Raw genomic sequence first — 17,339 nt, forward strand, 5'->3', positions numbered from 1 at the left:
GTATTCAAAAGATGTATCTTTCTTATCCCTTATTAAATCCATGATATTATTGCAGTACTCTTCAGCTACACACTTTAACTCAGAAAGTCTTCCGCAAATACAATCCTTGGAGGACCTTGGTGCTTTTCAAGTGTACAAACTATTATTAGTAGTATTTTTTTTCTCATTTATTTCAGGGACAATGCACACTGATTAACAGCAAAACTGTAAGTGCGCCAGAGTTAGCCAGAGAGGCTAATTTTCGTCTGCTGTCCCCGGCCAGATGTTTAAAGGCAGCCTAAAATTACAAAATATCAAATAACATACTAAGGTTAAAATAAGTCAATAAACATACAGTAACGTAGACACACCCAGTTCAGATATAAGCAACAGAAAAGTGTACCTGCAGTACAAGCACATTTACATTTAGTCATTTAGCAGACGCTCTTATCCAGAGCGCCTGCTAAATGCGTCCATATTAAAGAATATATTGTGCTTATTAAAGTTATGCATTGTGCTTATTAAAGTTATGAACTTAGAAGTGTGCCCAGGCTTAAACATTGGGTCTCACACTGAGTGTGGGAAGCAGGCTGTTCTTTGTGTCTCTATCTTTTCATTTTCAGAAACAACCTTGAATCTGGGTGGAGATGGCACCCGAGCAGGTGGGACGCGGAGGCAAGAACAACTCCCTGATGCACGAGAGAACAAGCTCAACCCTCTTTTCATCTTTCTGTTTTAATTGCACTGTATATTATATGCTGGGGCAGGGAAAGATAGCCAGTTGGACTTCGTGAACCAGCCCAAACTCTGTTGCGGGTAGGGAAACTTAGACAACTCCAGAGCTCTGTACTTGTTGATTTCCAACTGCTGCATTAAAGCTGATACTATCGGACCTCTGCGACTCCAGACCACTCTTTCTAGAACACAGATTTGTGTCATTGAATACTATCATTACATATTGGAATAGACACATAGATATATGAATCCTTCAATATATAACACTGAGGCACATTACATACATCAACACGACAAACACACAGACAGTACATCAATGCTTGCATACCTGATTGGCAACAAGCCATTCCTTAAGGCTATGTTTGAATGTTATGTATGTGTCTTTTGTGCGTATGTGTGATGGCAGAGCATTCCAAGTGTGTGCTGAATTTACAGAAAATGCTGATTTGCTAAAAGAGCTAGACCTATGTGAAATAATACAATCACCTCTTGAAGCAGATCTAGTGTGTCTGCCACTCTGAGTGCGCTGTTTAATCAAATCACTAGCGGAGGTGGAGCCATACCATTGAAAAACACACATCAGCGAATTTAACAAGGTTCTCCCAACTCAAGATATTATGTTTGATGAGGATATTGCAGTGATTGTGATTTTTTTATTTTTATCAAGTGTTTTTAAAGCTTGTTTATGGAGAATATGGATAGATCTTAACGTTGTGCCCAGCTGGTTAAACAGTAGGTCAGATGGGGGATATTCATTGCATTAAAATACAGTTTCCCAGCCTGCATGGTTAGACTGTTTCTTATATATCTAAAATTCAAAAGGTTAAATGTTAAGACCTTGGTCACATGTTTTACCTGTTTTTTAAAGGAGAGATTAGAATCAATAAATATTCCTAAATATTTAAAATAAGATACTACCTGTAGCCTTTTACCAGCAACATAAACATCTGGTTCCGGTGACACCTTGCAAGTCCTTTTTTTGAAGAACATACAAACAGTCTTCTTAACATTCAGATGAAGGCAGGAATATGCAAGCCATTTAGTTACATTTGTCATTGTGGATGTGAGCTTAAGTGCAGCTTGTTCTTTGTTTTTTGCATGCACATAAATCACTGTGTCATCAGCATACATTTGAATATCACATCCATTGCAGACACCAGTCAAATCATTAATGTACAAGCTGAACAATAAAGGTCCTAAATCAAAACCCTGGGGGACACCCACTTTGGATCTCAGAGTAGATGATGAAACATTACCCACTCTGACACACTGGGTTCTTCCCTCAAGGTATGATTTCAGGAAGGTAAAAGACTCTTGGGAAAAGTTCAAATTTGACTGTTTATTAATCAGGACATTGTGATTAACCGTATCAAAAGCCTTCTTGAGGTCAAGGTAAACCGCTGCTACTACACCCCCTTTATCCATTTTAAGCTTCACATTCTCTAAGAGAAAGCAGTTGGTTGTTTCAGTCGAATGATTAGCTCTGTAACCAAACTGCATAGGATGTAGCTGATATGGAGAGCTGTTGAGGTGTTTTATAAGTTGCTCTGCAACACATTTCTCAGCAACTTTGGAAACAGCAGGGAGAATACTGATTGGCCGATAGTTAGAGACATCGGTTGAATCTCCTGACTTAAAAACGGGTATTATAATGTCTGATTTCCATCCTTTTGGAAACACACACTGCCTGAGAGATTTGTTGACAATGACTGTTATAGGGTGAGCGAGTGTGTCTTTGTGTTTCTTCAGAAAAATATGATCATTTCCATAAACATCTTTTGCCCTAGAATTCTTAAGTGAGCCCAGAACTCTAGTGACAGTAGATTCCGAGACTTCCTGAATACAGAAGCATGGTTGACCTTCATTTACCAGTGTACTATGAAATTGATCAATACTGGAGAATTGAGTTAACGCTACCACTGAGTTGATAAAGTATGAATTGAAAGCTGTACAAATTACAGCTTCATCTTGTTCACATTCATTTTAAGTTGCTTCACTGGATTGCTGTCATGTTTGTCTGTTAACTTCTTTAAATTATCCCATATTAATTTAGAAGTATCCCCTGCTTCATCAATGATCTTGATTGACAGTTTTAATGCATAATCCCGTTTTTTTCATTAAATTCCAAATGTCACTATTTAGCCATGGAAGTGTGTTCTTTTCATTTTGTTTCACTTTGGATTTTTTTTAAGGAAACTATTAATTGTGGTCTGTATTGTGGATAAGAAGATGTTGCTGTCTTCCTTCACAGTTGCACCCATTAAACAGGTGCTCCAATCAATTCCCTTTATAGCATCCTCAAATAAATGTTTGTCACCTTTCGGTATTCTCAATTGATAAGCCTTTCTGGTAAAACAGATTTTAAAGCGTTTATTTGTATGTTTTCTTGTTAAAAGAATACAATTATGGTCAGACATACCAGTTACCATATTGTGTGTTTTGATAATTCTTTCTGGTTTGTCCATTGTCTATTTGCTGGGCTATTGGAATAACGGCGCTGTCAGATATTAGCAGCTCTGCGCCACACTCAGAGTTGGTGCAGAGTCCCTCTTTTGCAGATATTTTATCTAAATATTCCCCCGTCCCAGAACCCAAATTAAATCAGTTTAATAGAAGTGTTGTAATTGATATATAAATGTGGCTAGCTAGTATCTACGGTTGTTACCTGGTTACAGCTCTGGAATGTTGCCCAATTGCTGACTAAATGCAATTTGTCTGACTGGATACCAGGGGCGTCGTTAGACCCTTTTTACTGGGGCACGTGCCCCAGTATAAATCTGCTGTGCCCCAGTAAAATCAAAAGTTTGAGTTTTAACAATTTACTTTATTCGTCAATGCATTCATTTAGATTGATAATAATGGGATATTGCGTTTAAAAAAATAAACGCAATATCCCAAACGCTTGTCAAATTCAAGCAGTTTAACCGAAAACACAAACCGATTCATGCAGAATTCCATGTCAGCGCACTCTTTTGAGCTTGCCAAATAGCCACTGCAGCACGTACACAGAAGTCCAGGTGTCGGACTCGGCACACAAGTCAGAATTGATAGGCTAAGAAAACATTACAAAACTAAAGAAAGTTTCTAAATGATAGGCCTACCAATTATATTATTTTGACTAAAATATAAAAACTATATTACATGAAGCTAAAAAAACAAACAGTATTTGCGCTCAAATGAATGCGATTTTTTTTTGCACTCTCGCATTAACTATTGATGTCCCTGCCAAAGCTGATATCAAACTTGCGTCCCTGAACTGTGTATAGTGGGTTAAGCAAGGGGAGTTTCTATAGCCTAGTAGTGCATTGTGCACAGCAAGCTTGAAAGAAAAAAAAGGGATATGAATAGGGGCCTGTGCCCCAGTAGAGTTTTATGTCTAACAACGCCCCTGCTGGATACAAGTTAATGAAAATCCAACCTGGTTGCAAGCTTGGCACTAGCTGGCACAAGCACCAGCTTGTCAAGAACTGCAGTAAGCTTTTTTCAAGTTATTGTTTCTGTCATTAATCAGTTTAATAGCGTATGTAAAGTACAGTCAAATCAGTCAATGGTTTGCTGCTAAGAGAAAACCAAGAGCAATTGCTGGTCTTTCTTTAAATCTTTCCCCAAAAATTTAAGATTAGTTACACTTGCCAGCCATTACACTTGGCATTTAGTTTCAAATCATAAACTGCTTGTAGTTTAGGCTGGTACTTCAGCAAAAAATCAGCAGAGGAAGTTAATGGGTCAATTTTGCCTACGGTTTTCCCTACATATAGCGCGGTTGTCAAATGACCCGAGTCTTCAGACAGGGACGATGTTACTGACACGTGATGGCGCTTCTTGCACCAAGCAAAGGCACAGTCGGAAAATGAACGTGCCTTCGCCTCCTTTTTTCTCTTCTATGCCTTTGATTTGAAGACACTACCTCATGGTATCTTCCTCTCTCACTCTTTCCTGAAGATCCTTGTTCTCCTTGAGTATATGGTCATTTTGTATCTCCAAACCTTTGACTTTATTTCAGCAGGCATTTACATTGACTCTTTTCTGCATATTACTGACTGGAAGTTAGTTAGAAATGTGGAGAGGTGTTAATTAACAAGATGGTCAGTTTTAGTTACAAATGTGGCAGTTTTTCTCATAGATAATTTATTATTCATTTAAGTACTATAGATAGTTCACAGTGCCCGTGATAAAATTGGTGGCACACACACACAGTGTGTGCTGTGCTTTGTCTGTCATAGCCTGTAACATATTAAAATTAAAACATAAAATGTAAGGATACTCTGAAGTTGTTCTGCGGCGACTACATTTCCATGCGTCATAATATTTCATTTATAAAATGATTAAAGTATATTCTATGCAAATACTTATTTAGAATGACTTGATTTAGAATGACCAAATATGTAGTCAGTGTAAGAGTAAAAGTGCTCTTACCGTGTCAATACATGGAAGCTCTGCTAGCCGCTGAGACAATCCCTTGAGCTGTGTGTAGTACCAGCAACGCTCCCTTTCTTCTTTATCTATCTCACTCAACAGCATAGTCCTGGAAGTCAAATCTCAGTTCAACATGGAGAACTGCATGTCCACACAAAACAATTGTCACCAATTATTTATGTATTCGAGTATTTCTTATTTTTTAAAGGTCCCATGACATGAAATGTTCACTTTAGGAGGTTATTTAACATTTATATGAGTTCCCCTAGCCTGCCTTTGGTCCCCCAGTGGCTAGAAATTTTGATAGGTGTAAACCAAGCCCTGGGTATTCTTCTCCGCCTTTGAGAAAATGAAAGCTGAAACGCTTGGTTTTGAAAATCCTCTCCTTATGTCGTCACAAGGAGGAAGGTTACCTCCCCTTTCTCTGCTTTGCCTGCACAGAGAATTTGGCCCACCAATGAGAAAATGAGCTACGACCGTGCGAGCGCGATATTGGTTTTTCGTCGAGACATCATGGCTTGCAAACGACCGAAGCATGGCAGTTAGCCCCGCCTCTTTCTTCCTCATAGCATTTAAAGCTACAGACACAGAAACGCCACGTCCTGAGGAAAGGTCATTGTGGGACTGCTCGTAGTGGCTGTAATTCTGCGCCAAGGCTAAATTTCGGGAAAGAGACTTCAGATACAGTATTAGGGGACCACTAAGGCCTATATAAAAGCATCCAAAAACAGTATGTCATGGGATCTTTAATGCAAGACAAACTTTTTACTGGTATGTTGGTTATATTGATATGTTGCTTATATTTGTGGTAACAAAGTAGGCCTACTAATCAGGAAAACACTGTAGGATGGCCGAAACCTACAAGGCCTTTGGAAAGTAGTCAAACCTCTTAATCGACATTTAATTATATTCAGTTAGCAGATTTGTAACCAAACGGATGGATTAGGTACACATAATTAGCGCAGTAGATAATCAAGAACTAAAAATGCACAGTTATAAGTGATAAATGCCGCAGACCTGTTTTACAAGATGTTGCAACAACATCATAGTGTGAATTAGAAATGCATCACAAAAAAGGTATAGGAAATTATTCCCACTACTAATCTCTAAACAAATCAATTTGCAGCTCAAGTTGTCATGTAGATTTCATTTCTTAAATAGGCGATTAGATGGCTTTGAAATTCTAAATGATAGGCTTTAAGGGGCTGAACATAACATGTACAAATTCACAATGTATTTATCTATATAAACTGCCACTCACCTTTCTTTACATAACTCCTCCAAGTACTGGGCAGTAATGTGATACTCTCCTCCAATCGCAGCTCTTTTGGGTGGGGCTCCCTCCAGGATGTGAGGGTGACCAGGGTGCATTATTGTGTCATCCCCAGACAGATTAGAGCTTTGAAGGGCCAAAGGCCTAAGAAGGCTCTTAGTTCTCTCCAGTCTGGAGGAGAGAGTTGTCTCTATATCCCCGTCTGACTGTTTGGCCAGACATGATAGGGTGTCTGAGAGAACATGCAGGTTGTGTGGCTGATGCTTTAGCTCGTAGTAGTTGGTGAGGTCCATATGCAGTTCTAGAATATTGTGAGGATGCGAGGAGAAAAATGGAAGGGGGGTTGCGTTATTATTTTTTTTATGTGAGTATGAGTGTAGAATTCAGAATTATTTTGAAGGGTTTGAAGTGAGTGGTTCTCAATTCCTTCTGCAAAATACAATACTGTGTTTCGACATACTAAATTGGGACATAAGCTAAATGGACAAAGTCAAACAGATGTGTCAGACTTACGTCAATCAGATCAATCGGTAAATTAGTTGAAGTGTGCACAATCAATAATTTATAAGTATTTTCAAAACATGAATACCCATACCTTTAAGTTGATCCAACACATCTGCCCTTCCAGAGGAAGCTAAAGTACCAGCCTCCTGCTCCAGTTTGCTCTGTAACTGTCTCAGGATGTCCTACAGAAGGAAAGAGTGTTTAAGAAACCCTAGTGTCCAGGTCTAAATTAGTTTGATTTGTTAAAACGATTTGTTTGTAAACCTCGACCTACAGTTTCGTTTAACAAACGTTTTAACAAATCGAGGCGACAAAGCGTTTGCTGACCTGTCGAGGAGTAAACATTTGGTTTCTTATATACTACAACAATACGTGGGAACTTGGAAGATCACAAATGAAACGAATCTGGAGCAGACGCCATGTTGTCAGAGCAATCAGCTGCACTTGCACTGATGACGTCACTACATCTCCAAGGCAACATATCAACAACATCAATTCGTCTTCTGTCTGCTTCAGATACTTCTTTAAAACGGGAAGCGATTGCGGGGCGTTTGCGGACCTGTGCAAAAACCATATTTGGTTGTTTTAGTTTTTTTTTTGGCCATTTAGGCTTCTTTGTTGCCGAGCAGATGCCACGTTGTTAAGGTCAATGGCTACATCTCCAAGGCAACCGCTTGTTGCTAGGTCCGTAAAAACGTTTATTTACCTCTCCGAACTTTCAGGAGGTATATAAACGGATTTATTAACTTTTGAGAACGTCTTCTGGACCAATAGGAACAGCGTATTGCAATTATTACACTAGTATATAAGAAACACAAATGCGGAACGCAGAGACCAGGCAACAGTCCTTTTAACACTCCCGCCCTTAACACTATCTTAGTTTGGATTGAAGGTGGAGATGTTATGAGGGTATTTCGGAGCAGGTGAATGTAATAGTCTAATAGCTAATGTAATATTGCACATATTTTCGTCCTATTTCGCCTAAAGCAATAAAGTTAGGCTACTTAAAGACACCTTAAGCCCAATTTATACTTATGTCGCCGACACTTTTGAAATGGTCGCCAACGAAGAAAAAAAAAAAGTGTCGCTCAGGCTGCTGCATTTATACTTCTGCAAACAGTCGCCTGTGCTCAAGGTTGGCGTGACGTAAACAGAATCATTTTACCGTTACATTCATAGCTATGGTTACATTGTTTACGCTTTGTAGCGACAATAAACAATAAACCCACTATTTATTAATTAAAACTACTTCAGCATAATAATGCACCTAAAATACAAACGTGAGCAAGGGCAGCAATCGCTATCGAATCAACAGACATGTGCAATTTAGCTAGCAGGGGAAGAATACGAACAACAAAAATCACCAGTTAACTTAATTTAAATTTGCAAGAACTAGATAACAGGCTTAAATGAACTGACAACATAAGTATACGACTTACAGTTCTCAAGGATGCACACACGCAATTTCAACTGCGGTATGAAGCGTGTGTCCGTGCTATTCTCCGACAAGCACTCTAACATTCACTCCTGATAGACGGCCTAAAATTTTGTACAGCCCGATTTCTGATACCGTAGCGGCAGAAATCAACATAGAGGAAACACTGGGTTTGAAATATATATATTTTTAAATAAAAATGGAGATGACAATGGTGGGTATGTGCAGTAAGTCCAGTGTCACAATTCTCTGACCGATCAGTAGTCTGCAGTGTTTTTTCAAGTCACCTTTTGGTTTCTCTTCGGCTCGCCTGGAACCTACCGGCGCCTAGGCATTAGGTACCTGGGGCCTCATGTATAAAGGATTGCGCAGCTTTCATACCAGTAGATGGCGTACGGCCAAAACTCGAAAAGTACCTACGCACAGAAATATTCACATGTATAAAACCGGTCGTACGCCAGGTCCTGCGCACCTTTCCTTTATAAATCACAATCAATGACATAATCGGTCGACATTGACCGCACGTGAACGAGCCACTGACCCCGCCTTGCCTCCTCCCATAAATGAATATGCAGATGGACTATAAATGCGCTCTGGAGGTAATTTCTTTGTCTGAATTACCGTATTTCTTCGAATAAACGCTGCCCTCGAATAAACGCCGCACCAAAAATTTACGTTAAACGCTGTGTCATTTATTCGAAGAAATACGGTGACTGTGAGATGTTCTGACAACAGAGGTGGAGGCGAGAAAATGTGTCCTGTTTGGCGGCCTGTCATCAGGTATTAGCGACAAAAGAAAGTCAGCGGAGTGGAAAACTATCACTATTTGCGCCCTTTCTTGTTTTTAACCTGTAGCACTTTGAGATTTAGCTAAATGTAAAGTGCATTACAAATAAAATCATTATTATTATTATAGGGCCATAAATGCTGTGGGTTCAGAGAACCGGACCATGGCAGAAATTAAGAAGAAATGGTCCGATGTAAAACTTTAAATGAAGAAACGAGTGGTGGCGCATCGTAACAGCATGGCAGCTATAGGGTTAGCGTGACATGCATTTCCTGAGTGATTTTGACGTTCGTTTGACACCCTAAAGTTTAACAGAAGTTATTAAGTGGTGGCGGATTAAACAGAAGGCTTATATAGCATTTTGGGTTTTGGCATTTTGATGTGATCATCCACATTAATGATCAAACTTTTATTACCGTAGGTAGCCCAAATATGTTTTTTGAATAACTAACGTTATGCCTACGTATGACACTACAACTGTAGTGGAAACTTTATTTTGTAATGTTTGGTGAGTTTCGGCACTTTTCAGTTAGAATTCGCCATGTTACAGAGCCAGACAAGATTTTGCGGACGGTCCGCACATTCTCACGTCTGCTCAAAACTTTCCGTGACGGCCGCACATTCTCACGTCAAGTAAATCTTTATACATCACAAAGTGTGCGTGAAAACCAGCGTACGCAAGCTTTTTGTGCGTACGCAACGTTTATACATGAGGCCCCAGATTTGCGCAATGGAAAAACGCCATCATACTAATACATACTGACTAATACATAATTACTGTCAGTTATTTGGTAACTAAAAAAACTTTCAATGAAATGCCTTTACATTCCTGGATAGTATTTTTCAAAGTACATAGTTTTCCTAACAATAGCAACCCAGTGTAGTAATGTTTTGGGGACTGATAAGGTTTTGATATATCAGACAGAAAAACACAGAATGTGAGAAAGCGCAAGAGCCTGTAGATGTATGTACGTATGGAGGATTATAGGGGACTAAATAAATAAATAATTAAATAATTGAATGGCTAAATACTTGAATAAATAAATAATTATATAATAAAATGTATTAAATGAGACACTAAATATATAAATATTACATGTACCTGTGTGTATATACCCTATATAGATTTACGTTTTCATTTGTTCACATTTATTTATTTATACTTTCATTTATCCACGGTGTAATTTGCTGCAGCAAAATAAATCTGTTTGGCAACTGCCAATTCACTTTTTTTTTACATGATATTGAGAGCTTCGCTGAAATTATAGCAATGATATCGGCCCTGACTGACACACACATCAATAAAAATGTGTTCACAATCCTCTGCGAGTTGGTAGAGATAGGGGTGGGCAGGGTTCGTACAAGGTGCTTGAAGCACTTGAATTTTACTTTTTGAAATATAAGTCCTGGAAAACCCTTGAAAACAGTCATATTAATGACGAGGTACTTGAAAAGTGCTTGAATTATTTAAAGACAATATATATGAATTTACAAAGTAATTTTGAAGTGAGATACTTGAACTCCTCCGCTTGGGTCAAGATCTCCTCCCCGACCCGGAGATTGCACTCCACCCTTTTCCGGTCGATAACCATGGCCTCAGATTTGGAGGTGCTGATTTCCATCCCAGCCGCTTCCCAATCGGTTGCAAACCGCTCCAGTGAGAGCTGAAGGTCACGGCCCGATTAAGCCATCAGGACCACATCATCCGCAAAAAGCAGCGACCCAATCCTGAGGTCACCAAACCGGACCCCCTCAACGCCCTGGCTGCGCCTAGAAATTCTGTCCATATAAGTTATGAACAGAATTGGTGACAAAGGGCAGCCCTGGTGGAGTCCAACCCTCACTGGGAACAAGTTCGACTTACTGCCGGCAATGCGGACCAAACTCTGGCACCGGTCGTACAGGACAGCCCCGATCAGGGAATCCGGTACCCCGTACTCCCGGAGCACCCCCCACATGAGCCCCTGAGGGACACGGTCGAACGTCTTTTCCAAATCCACAAAACATGTGTAGACTGGTTGGGCGAACTCCCATGCACCCTCCAGGACCCTGACGAGGGTGTACAGCTGGTCCACAGTTCCACGGCCAGGACGAAAACCACATTGCTCCTCCTGAATCCGAGGTTCGACAATCCGACGGACCCTCCTCTCCAGAACCCCTGAATAGACTTTCCCAGGGAGGCTGAGGAGTGTGATCCCCCTAAAGTTGGAGCACACCCTCCGGTCCCCCTCTTTAAATAGGGGAACCACAGCCCCGGTCTGCCAGTCCAGAGGCACTGTCCCTGATGTCCACGCAATGTTGCAGAGTTGTGTCAACCAAGACAGCCCTACAACATCCAGAGCCTTAAGGAACTCCGGGCGGACCTCATCCACCCCCGGGGCCCTGCCACCGCGGAGCTTTTTAACCACCTCTGCGACCTCAGCCCCAGAGATAGAAGGGCCCCCCCCCGATGTCCCCAGACTCTGCCTCCACGTCGGTAAGCGTGTTGGTGGAATTAAGGAGGTCTTCAAAGTATTCCTTCCACCGATCCAGGACGTCCACCGTCGAGGTCAGCAGCGCACCATCCCATCTCATATACAACGTTGACAGTGCACTGCTTCCCCCTCCTGAGTCACCGGATGGTGGTCCAGAACCTTTTCGAAGCCGTTCGGAAGTCGTTCTCGATGGCCTCGCCGAACTCCTCCCATGCCCGGGTTTTTGCCTCCGCGACCGCCAAAGCCGCATTCCGCTTGGCCTGCCGGTACACATCAGCTGCCTCTGGAGTCCTACCAGCCAATAAAGTCCAATAGGCCTCCTGCTTCAGCTTGACGGCATCCCTCACCTCCGGCGTCCACCACCGGGTTTCGAGGGTTATCGCCGCGACATGCACCGACCACCTTGCGGCCGCAGCTCCGGTCAGCTGCCTCAACAATGGAGGCCCGGGACATGGCCCATTCGGACTCAATATCCCCGGCCCCCCCCGAGACATGATCAAAGCTCTCCCGGAGGTGGGAGTTGAAGCTCCTTCTGACAGGGGATTCTGCCAGCCGTTCCCAGCAGACCCTCACATTATGTTTGGGCCTGCCAGGCCTGACCGGCGTCCTCCCCCACCATCGTAGCCAACTCACCACCAGGTGGTGATCAGTTGACAGCTCCGCCCCTCTCCTCACCCGAGTGTCCAAGACATTCGGCCTCAGGTCCGATGACACAACCACAAAGTCGATCATCGAACTGAGACCTCGGGTGTCCTGGTGCCAAGTGCAGATATGGACACCCTTATGCTTGAACATGGAGTTCGTTATGGACAAGCCGTGTCTAGCACAGAAGTCCAACAACAAAACACTGCTCAGGTTCAGATCGGGGGGGGCGTTCCTCCCAATCACGCCCCTTCAGGTCTCACTGTCGTTGCCCACATGAGCATTGAAGTCCCCCAGGAGGACAAGGGCATCTCCGGGAGGAGCGCTTTCCAGCACCCCCCCCCCCCCAGAGACTCCAAAAAGGGTGGGTACTCTGAACTGCCATTTGGTGCGTAAGCATAAACAACAGTGAGAACCCGTCCCCCCACCCGAAGGCGGAGGGAGGCTACCCTCTCGTCCACCGGGGTGAACCCCAACGTACAGGCACCAAACCGAGGGAAAACAAGTATTCCCACCCCAGCTCGACGCCTCTCACCAAGGGCAACTCCAGAGTGGAAGAGAGTCCAGCCCCTCTCAAGGAGACTGGTTCCGGAGCCGATGCTATGCGTCGAGGCGAGGCCGACTATATCTAGCCGGAACCTCTCTACCTCGCGCACCAGCTCAGGCTCCTTTCCCGCCAGCGAGGTGACGTTCCACGTCCCTAGAGCTAGCTTCTGCAGCCGAGGATCGGACCGCCAAGGCCCCCGCCTTCGGCCGCCGCCCGTCTCACACTGCACCCGACCCCCATGACCCCTCCTGTAAGTGGTGAGCCCACTGGAAGGGGGTCCCACGTTGCTTCAAGTATCTCGGGGTCTTGTTCACGAGTGAGGGAAGAATGGAGCGCGAGATCGACAGGCGGATCGGTGCGGCGTCTGCAGTGATGCGGGCTCTGCATCGGTCCGTCGTGGTGAAGAAGGAGCTGAGTCGAAAGGCGAAGCTCTCTATTTACCTCGATCTTTGTTCCTACCCTCACCTATGGTCACGAACTGTGGGTAGTGACCGAAAGAACAAGATTGCGAATACAAGCGGCCGAAATGAGTTTTCTCCGCTGGGTGTCCGGGCTCTCCCTTAGAGATAGGGTGAGAAGCTCGGTCATCCGGGAGGGTTGACCGAGAGTAGAACCGCTGCTCCTCCGCGTCGAGAGGAGCCAGTTGAGGTGGCTCGGGCATCTGATCAGGATGCCTCCTGGATGCCTCCCGGGTGAGGTGTTCTAGGCACGTCCCACTGGGAAGAGGCCCCGGGGAAGACCCAGGACACGCTGGAGGGACTATGTCTTTCGGCTGGCCTGAGAACGCCTCAGGGTCCTCCAGGAAGAGCTGGTGGAAGTGGCCTGGGAGAGGGATGTCTGGGCCTCCCTGCTTAGGTTGCTGCCCCCGCGATCCGACCCCCGGACAAGCGGCAGATGACGACGACGACGATTTTGAAGTGTTCATAAAAATAAAAAAAACATAAATACAGTCTTTTCGCTCAAAACTAACGCCTCAGCCCATCCAACCTCTTGCTAATTTAATTAAAGCACCATCCGTTTTTTATTTGGTTTGAGTTATAGCATATGATACATTTACATTTACATTTAGCAGACTCTCTTATCCAGAGCGACTTACAGTAAGTACAGGGACATTCCCCCCGAGGCAAGTAGAGTGAAGTGCCTTGCCCAAGGACACAACGTCAGTTGGCACTGCAGGGAATCGAACTGGCAACCTTCGGATTACTAGCCCGATTCCCTCACCGCTCAGCCACCTGACTCCCAAGATCCCAGGGCCCAAGATCCCATGAATCCCATGATCATGTTCTCAATTCATTTAAGTGTTTTTCAAGCACGATAAGGGCCAAAGTAGAAATCAATTTGGTTCTGAACAGTGGCGGAACCAGACTTTTATATAGGGGGTGGCCAAGGGGTGGCCAGGGCTACTTCAGGGGATCCACAGACCAAGACTGAAAATGTGTGTGTAACCTTAGCCTGGCATCCAAGCAGTGTAAATTATTCATATGATTGCTGATGAGAAATTGAAATTGAAATTTACTTAAGCCTGAGTTCTTCAGTGTGGCCTAGTATGGTCCACTAGGGTTACTTTAATCACATTCTACATTTACTATGAATAGACTGTGTCTCTACATCTGAATTGCAACTCATTTCTTTCTTACACACACTGTACTGTACTGACAAACTGGAGAGACTTTGGTCACTCTGTTTTCATGAATATATATAATCTGGGTCTAATCAGGTTAGAGGTTAGATCCTTTGATGAATCTTTTACATCAAAACTATTAGTGTATACTCACACAAAAAAAGCCACAGCCATTAAAACAAGAACACTCATGAATCAACAACCAACATTTTAAAGTGAGGCTTAATCGGAAAAGTTTTGTGTAGGCTTACGTTTTCATAACATTTTGTTCAGGAAGCTTCAAACCCCAATGCTAAACCTTAAAACAATAACTGTAATATGATGCTTTAGTCTTCCGTCGCTGGCGCTGTATCAGATGCTGGCGTAGTGATTTGTGACTGACTGGTTGACATTTAATTTATCTTGTTAAAAGAACTGTGGAAATATCCTTGATTGAAAAAATGCACTGCCAGGTGTCAAAAGAAACGCTTCTTTTAAATATAGCTGCAAGCAGCAATGGAGGGGCCAAGCAGTCCAGAGCAGGACATGGCCTCCATAGCACTTGTGCAACAATTAAGTCACAACAACCTGTTGCACTCATGCAACACACCAAGTTTGGTTGAAATATATGTTTGCGTTCAAGAGTACTGAGAGTTCAAAGTTATTTTTCTGGTATAACACTGCAGGCCTCCTCTGCTCCTCATGGGAACGATGGAACCCAAGTCTGGTGACAATCGCGCAAATGGTTGCTGAGATATGCTCTTGCGCCTCGTTTGGCGGCTTTGCCATCGCTTTTGATCGTCTCTACCGAACAAACGTTTTTGAAAATTGAAAATTCATCTGATTCCTTTTGTGAAACTAGGTCTAAAGATCATCTTTGCCAAATTTGGTAAACATTGGACAAAAATTGTGGCGTGCAAAAGGTTTTTACACTTTTCCATAAAATCCAAAATGGCGGCCACGTCTATTCGAAGTTTATGAAAAGTTATCAATAGTCAGGCTTGATATCTCACAAGACATCAAGAGACAAAGAAATTACTTTATTAAGGTAAAAACTTCAACAGTTATTAGCCAAAACACGTTTATGCTTCCGGCCACGCCCCCTTTTAGTCACATGACACAATTCTTGGAGGACACCCTTAGAATAAAGTTCCGAGTAGGCGTACCAACTTTGGTGTCACTGCCTCAAAGAACTGCTGAGATATGGTTTCACTTCCTGTTTGGCGGCTTTTCTGCAGAATTTGATTGGCTGTACCGGAAAAACGGTTGTGAGGATCAAAATTATTTTGTGAGGCTTGGTCTGAAGATCATATCTGGTAATTTTGAAGAAGATTTGACAAAATTTCTAGGAGGAGTAGGCTTTCAAAGGTTTTTGATAAAACCGTAAATAGCGGAAAATCTATAAACCGGAAATTGACACCATGGTGTGCATTGAATTTGGCTTGATCCAGGGAATCCAATGGTACCTCGTTTTTGAAAATAGGTCATACGGTTCAAAAGTTGCGTGTGTAAACACAACTCCAACTTTGACCCATTGGTGGCGCTAGAGTGCCAAAGTATGGGACATGAAACTTTGTGAATTGGACCAGGGGACTGTCCCCAATGAGTGTGCCAAATTTCACAACTTTCGACCAAGCGCTTCTAGGGCCTGCCATAGACACCCAGTCTTAAGAAGTATAATAATAATAAATATAGCTGCAAGCAGCAATGGCGGATTCCTCCAAAACATTGCGAACCATTGAAAAATGTATATTCTTCACAAATTGTCACTGTATAGAAACATCCATGCTGTAGACTTACCAATGGGATACCAAATCTGAAATGCAATACCATCAAGATCCACAAGGGCTTTTATTTCAAGCCAAGGAGTGAAGGGAGGGGGCTTGGTGAGCTAGACCCCGAAGCCATTTGTTTTGAGAATAATGGCTGGCTGATGAAGTTATTGGCTGGCTAGCCAGCTCAGCCAAAACCTAAATGGCTGCTGCAGCCGCCAAAATGTTAATAGCTACAAATGCCTGAAGCTGCCACTTCATGTCTACAGATGTTTATGTTATACTGATTTACTAGATCTCAATATTTTCAAGTTTTAAAAGAGTACAAAAATATCGACAAACCCCTAGTCCTGACAAAACAGCATTCTTACTTCCAAAAACTGAAGATCTAACAAACGTCTGAGTATGCAAAATAGAAATTAAGAAAGTATGTGAGAAGAACACAATTACCTTTTCTAGTTGTTTCCGCCATTTCAGCTCAGCGTGAGAGAAAAACGCATTGCTTCTTTTACTGTCTATGTCTATGATCATCACTATCGGAAAAGGCACAATTTTAATTGGTCATCAATTCACTGTGAGTCCTGTGTATCATAGCAACGAGCACAAGACTGTGGCGAATCCGGTGTGCAAAATTGATTTAGTTTATCATTGATTTTTTGAGTGTGTATGTCTCTATGTGATAGATATAATTATTGTTTGACGCAAATAATTTCATCTTGCTGAGCCAAAAAATATCAGATGGTGGCTCAATTTGGCTTACAAAATATTAGCTGGCTTTGGCTGAAACTCAAATGGCACCGCTTGGTGGCACTTGGCATTGGCTTCAGGGTCTATGGTGAGCCTACCCATTCCAGAAAGCCTTGTGTCGTTGTGCATCAGGGTGTGGCCTGTAGCGTCAACTATTGGTGATATTGGGCCATTTGTGGTGTGGTAGTTACTCTTGGCCTATACTATCAATGTTTTAGGGTTTTGAGAACTTTTTACCATTGCATAAAAAATCGGAAATGCAATACCATCAAGATCCACATGGGCCTTTGCTAAAGACCAAGCAATGAGTGGGGGCTTGGTCAGCCCACACTCTCCTGAAATGTTGTGTTTGCGTCTCGCCAAGCTTGCGCGTGTGTCAAGGGAAAGGCTGAGTGTGTGAGAATGTGGAGCACGCGCGCGTTGAGGAC

The 17,339-nt window shown here is 42.9% G+C and overlaps 1 protein-coding gene across 1 annotated transcript in view; it reads right to left on the reverse strand.

The window, feature by feature from the left end:
• The window catches only part of apc2 (APC regulator of WNT signaling pathway 2), a 62,070-nt gene that overhangs the window by 30,095 nt on the left and 14,636 nt on the right, over nucleotides 1-17,339 (reverse strand). Inside the window, exons 2-4 of the mRNA XM_067230348.1 lie at nucleotides 6,999-7,089; nucleotides 6,392-6,704; nucleotides 5,131-5,239 (exon numbers count right to left, since the gene is read on the reverse strand). Of these exons, the coding sequence (XP_067086449.1) occupies nucleotides 5,131-5,239; nucleotides 6,392-6,704; nucleotides 6,999-7,089 (513 nt within the window). The remainder of the gene's footprint in view (nucleotides 1-5,130; nucleotides 5,240-6,391; nucleotides 6,705-6,998; nucleotides 7,090-17,339) is intronic.

This window comes from Osmerus mordax, chromosome 27, assembly GCF_038355195.1.
Source record: "Osmerus mordax isolate fOsmMor3 chromosome 27, fOsmMor3.pri, whole genome shotgun sequence".
Lineage (NCBI taxonomy): Eukaryota > Metazoa > Chordata > Actinopteri > Osmeriformes > Osmeridae > Osmerus > Osmerus mordax.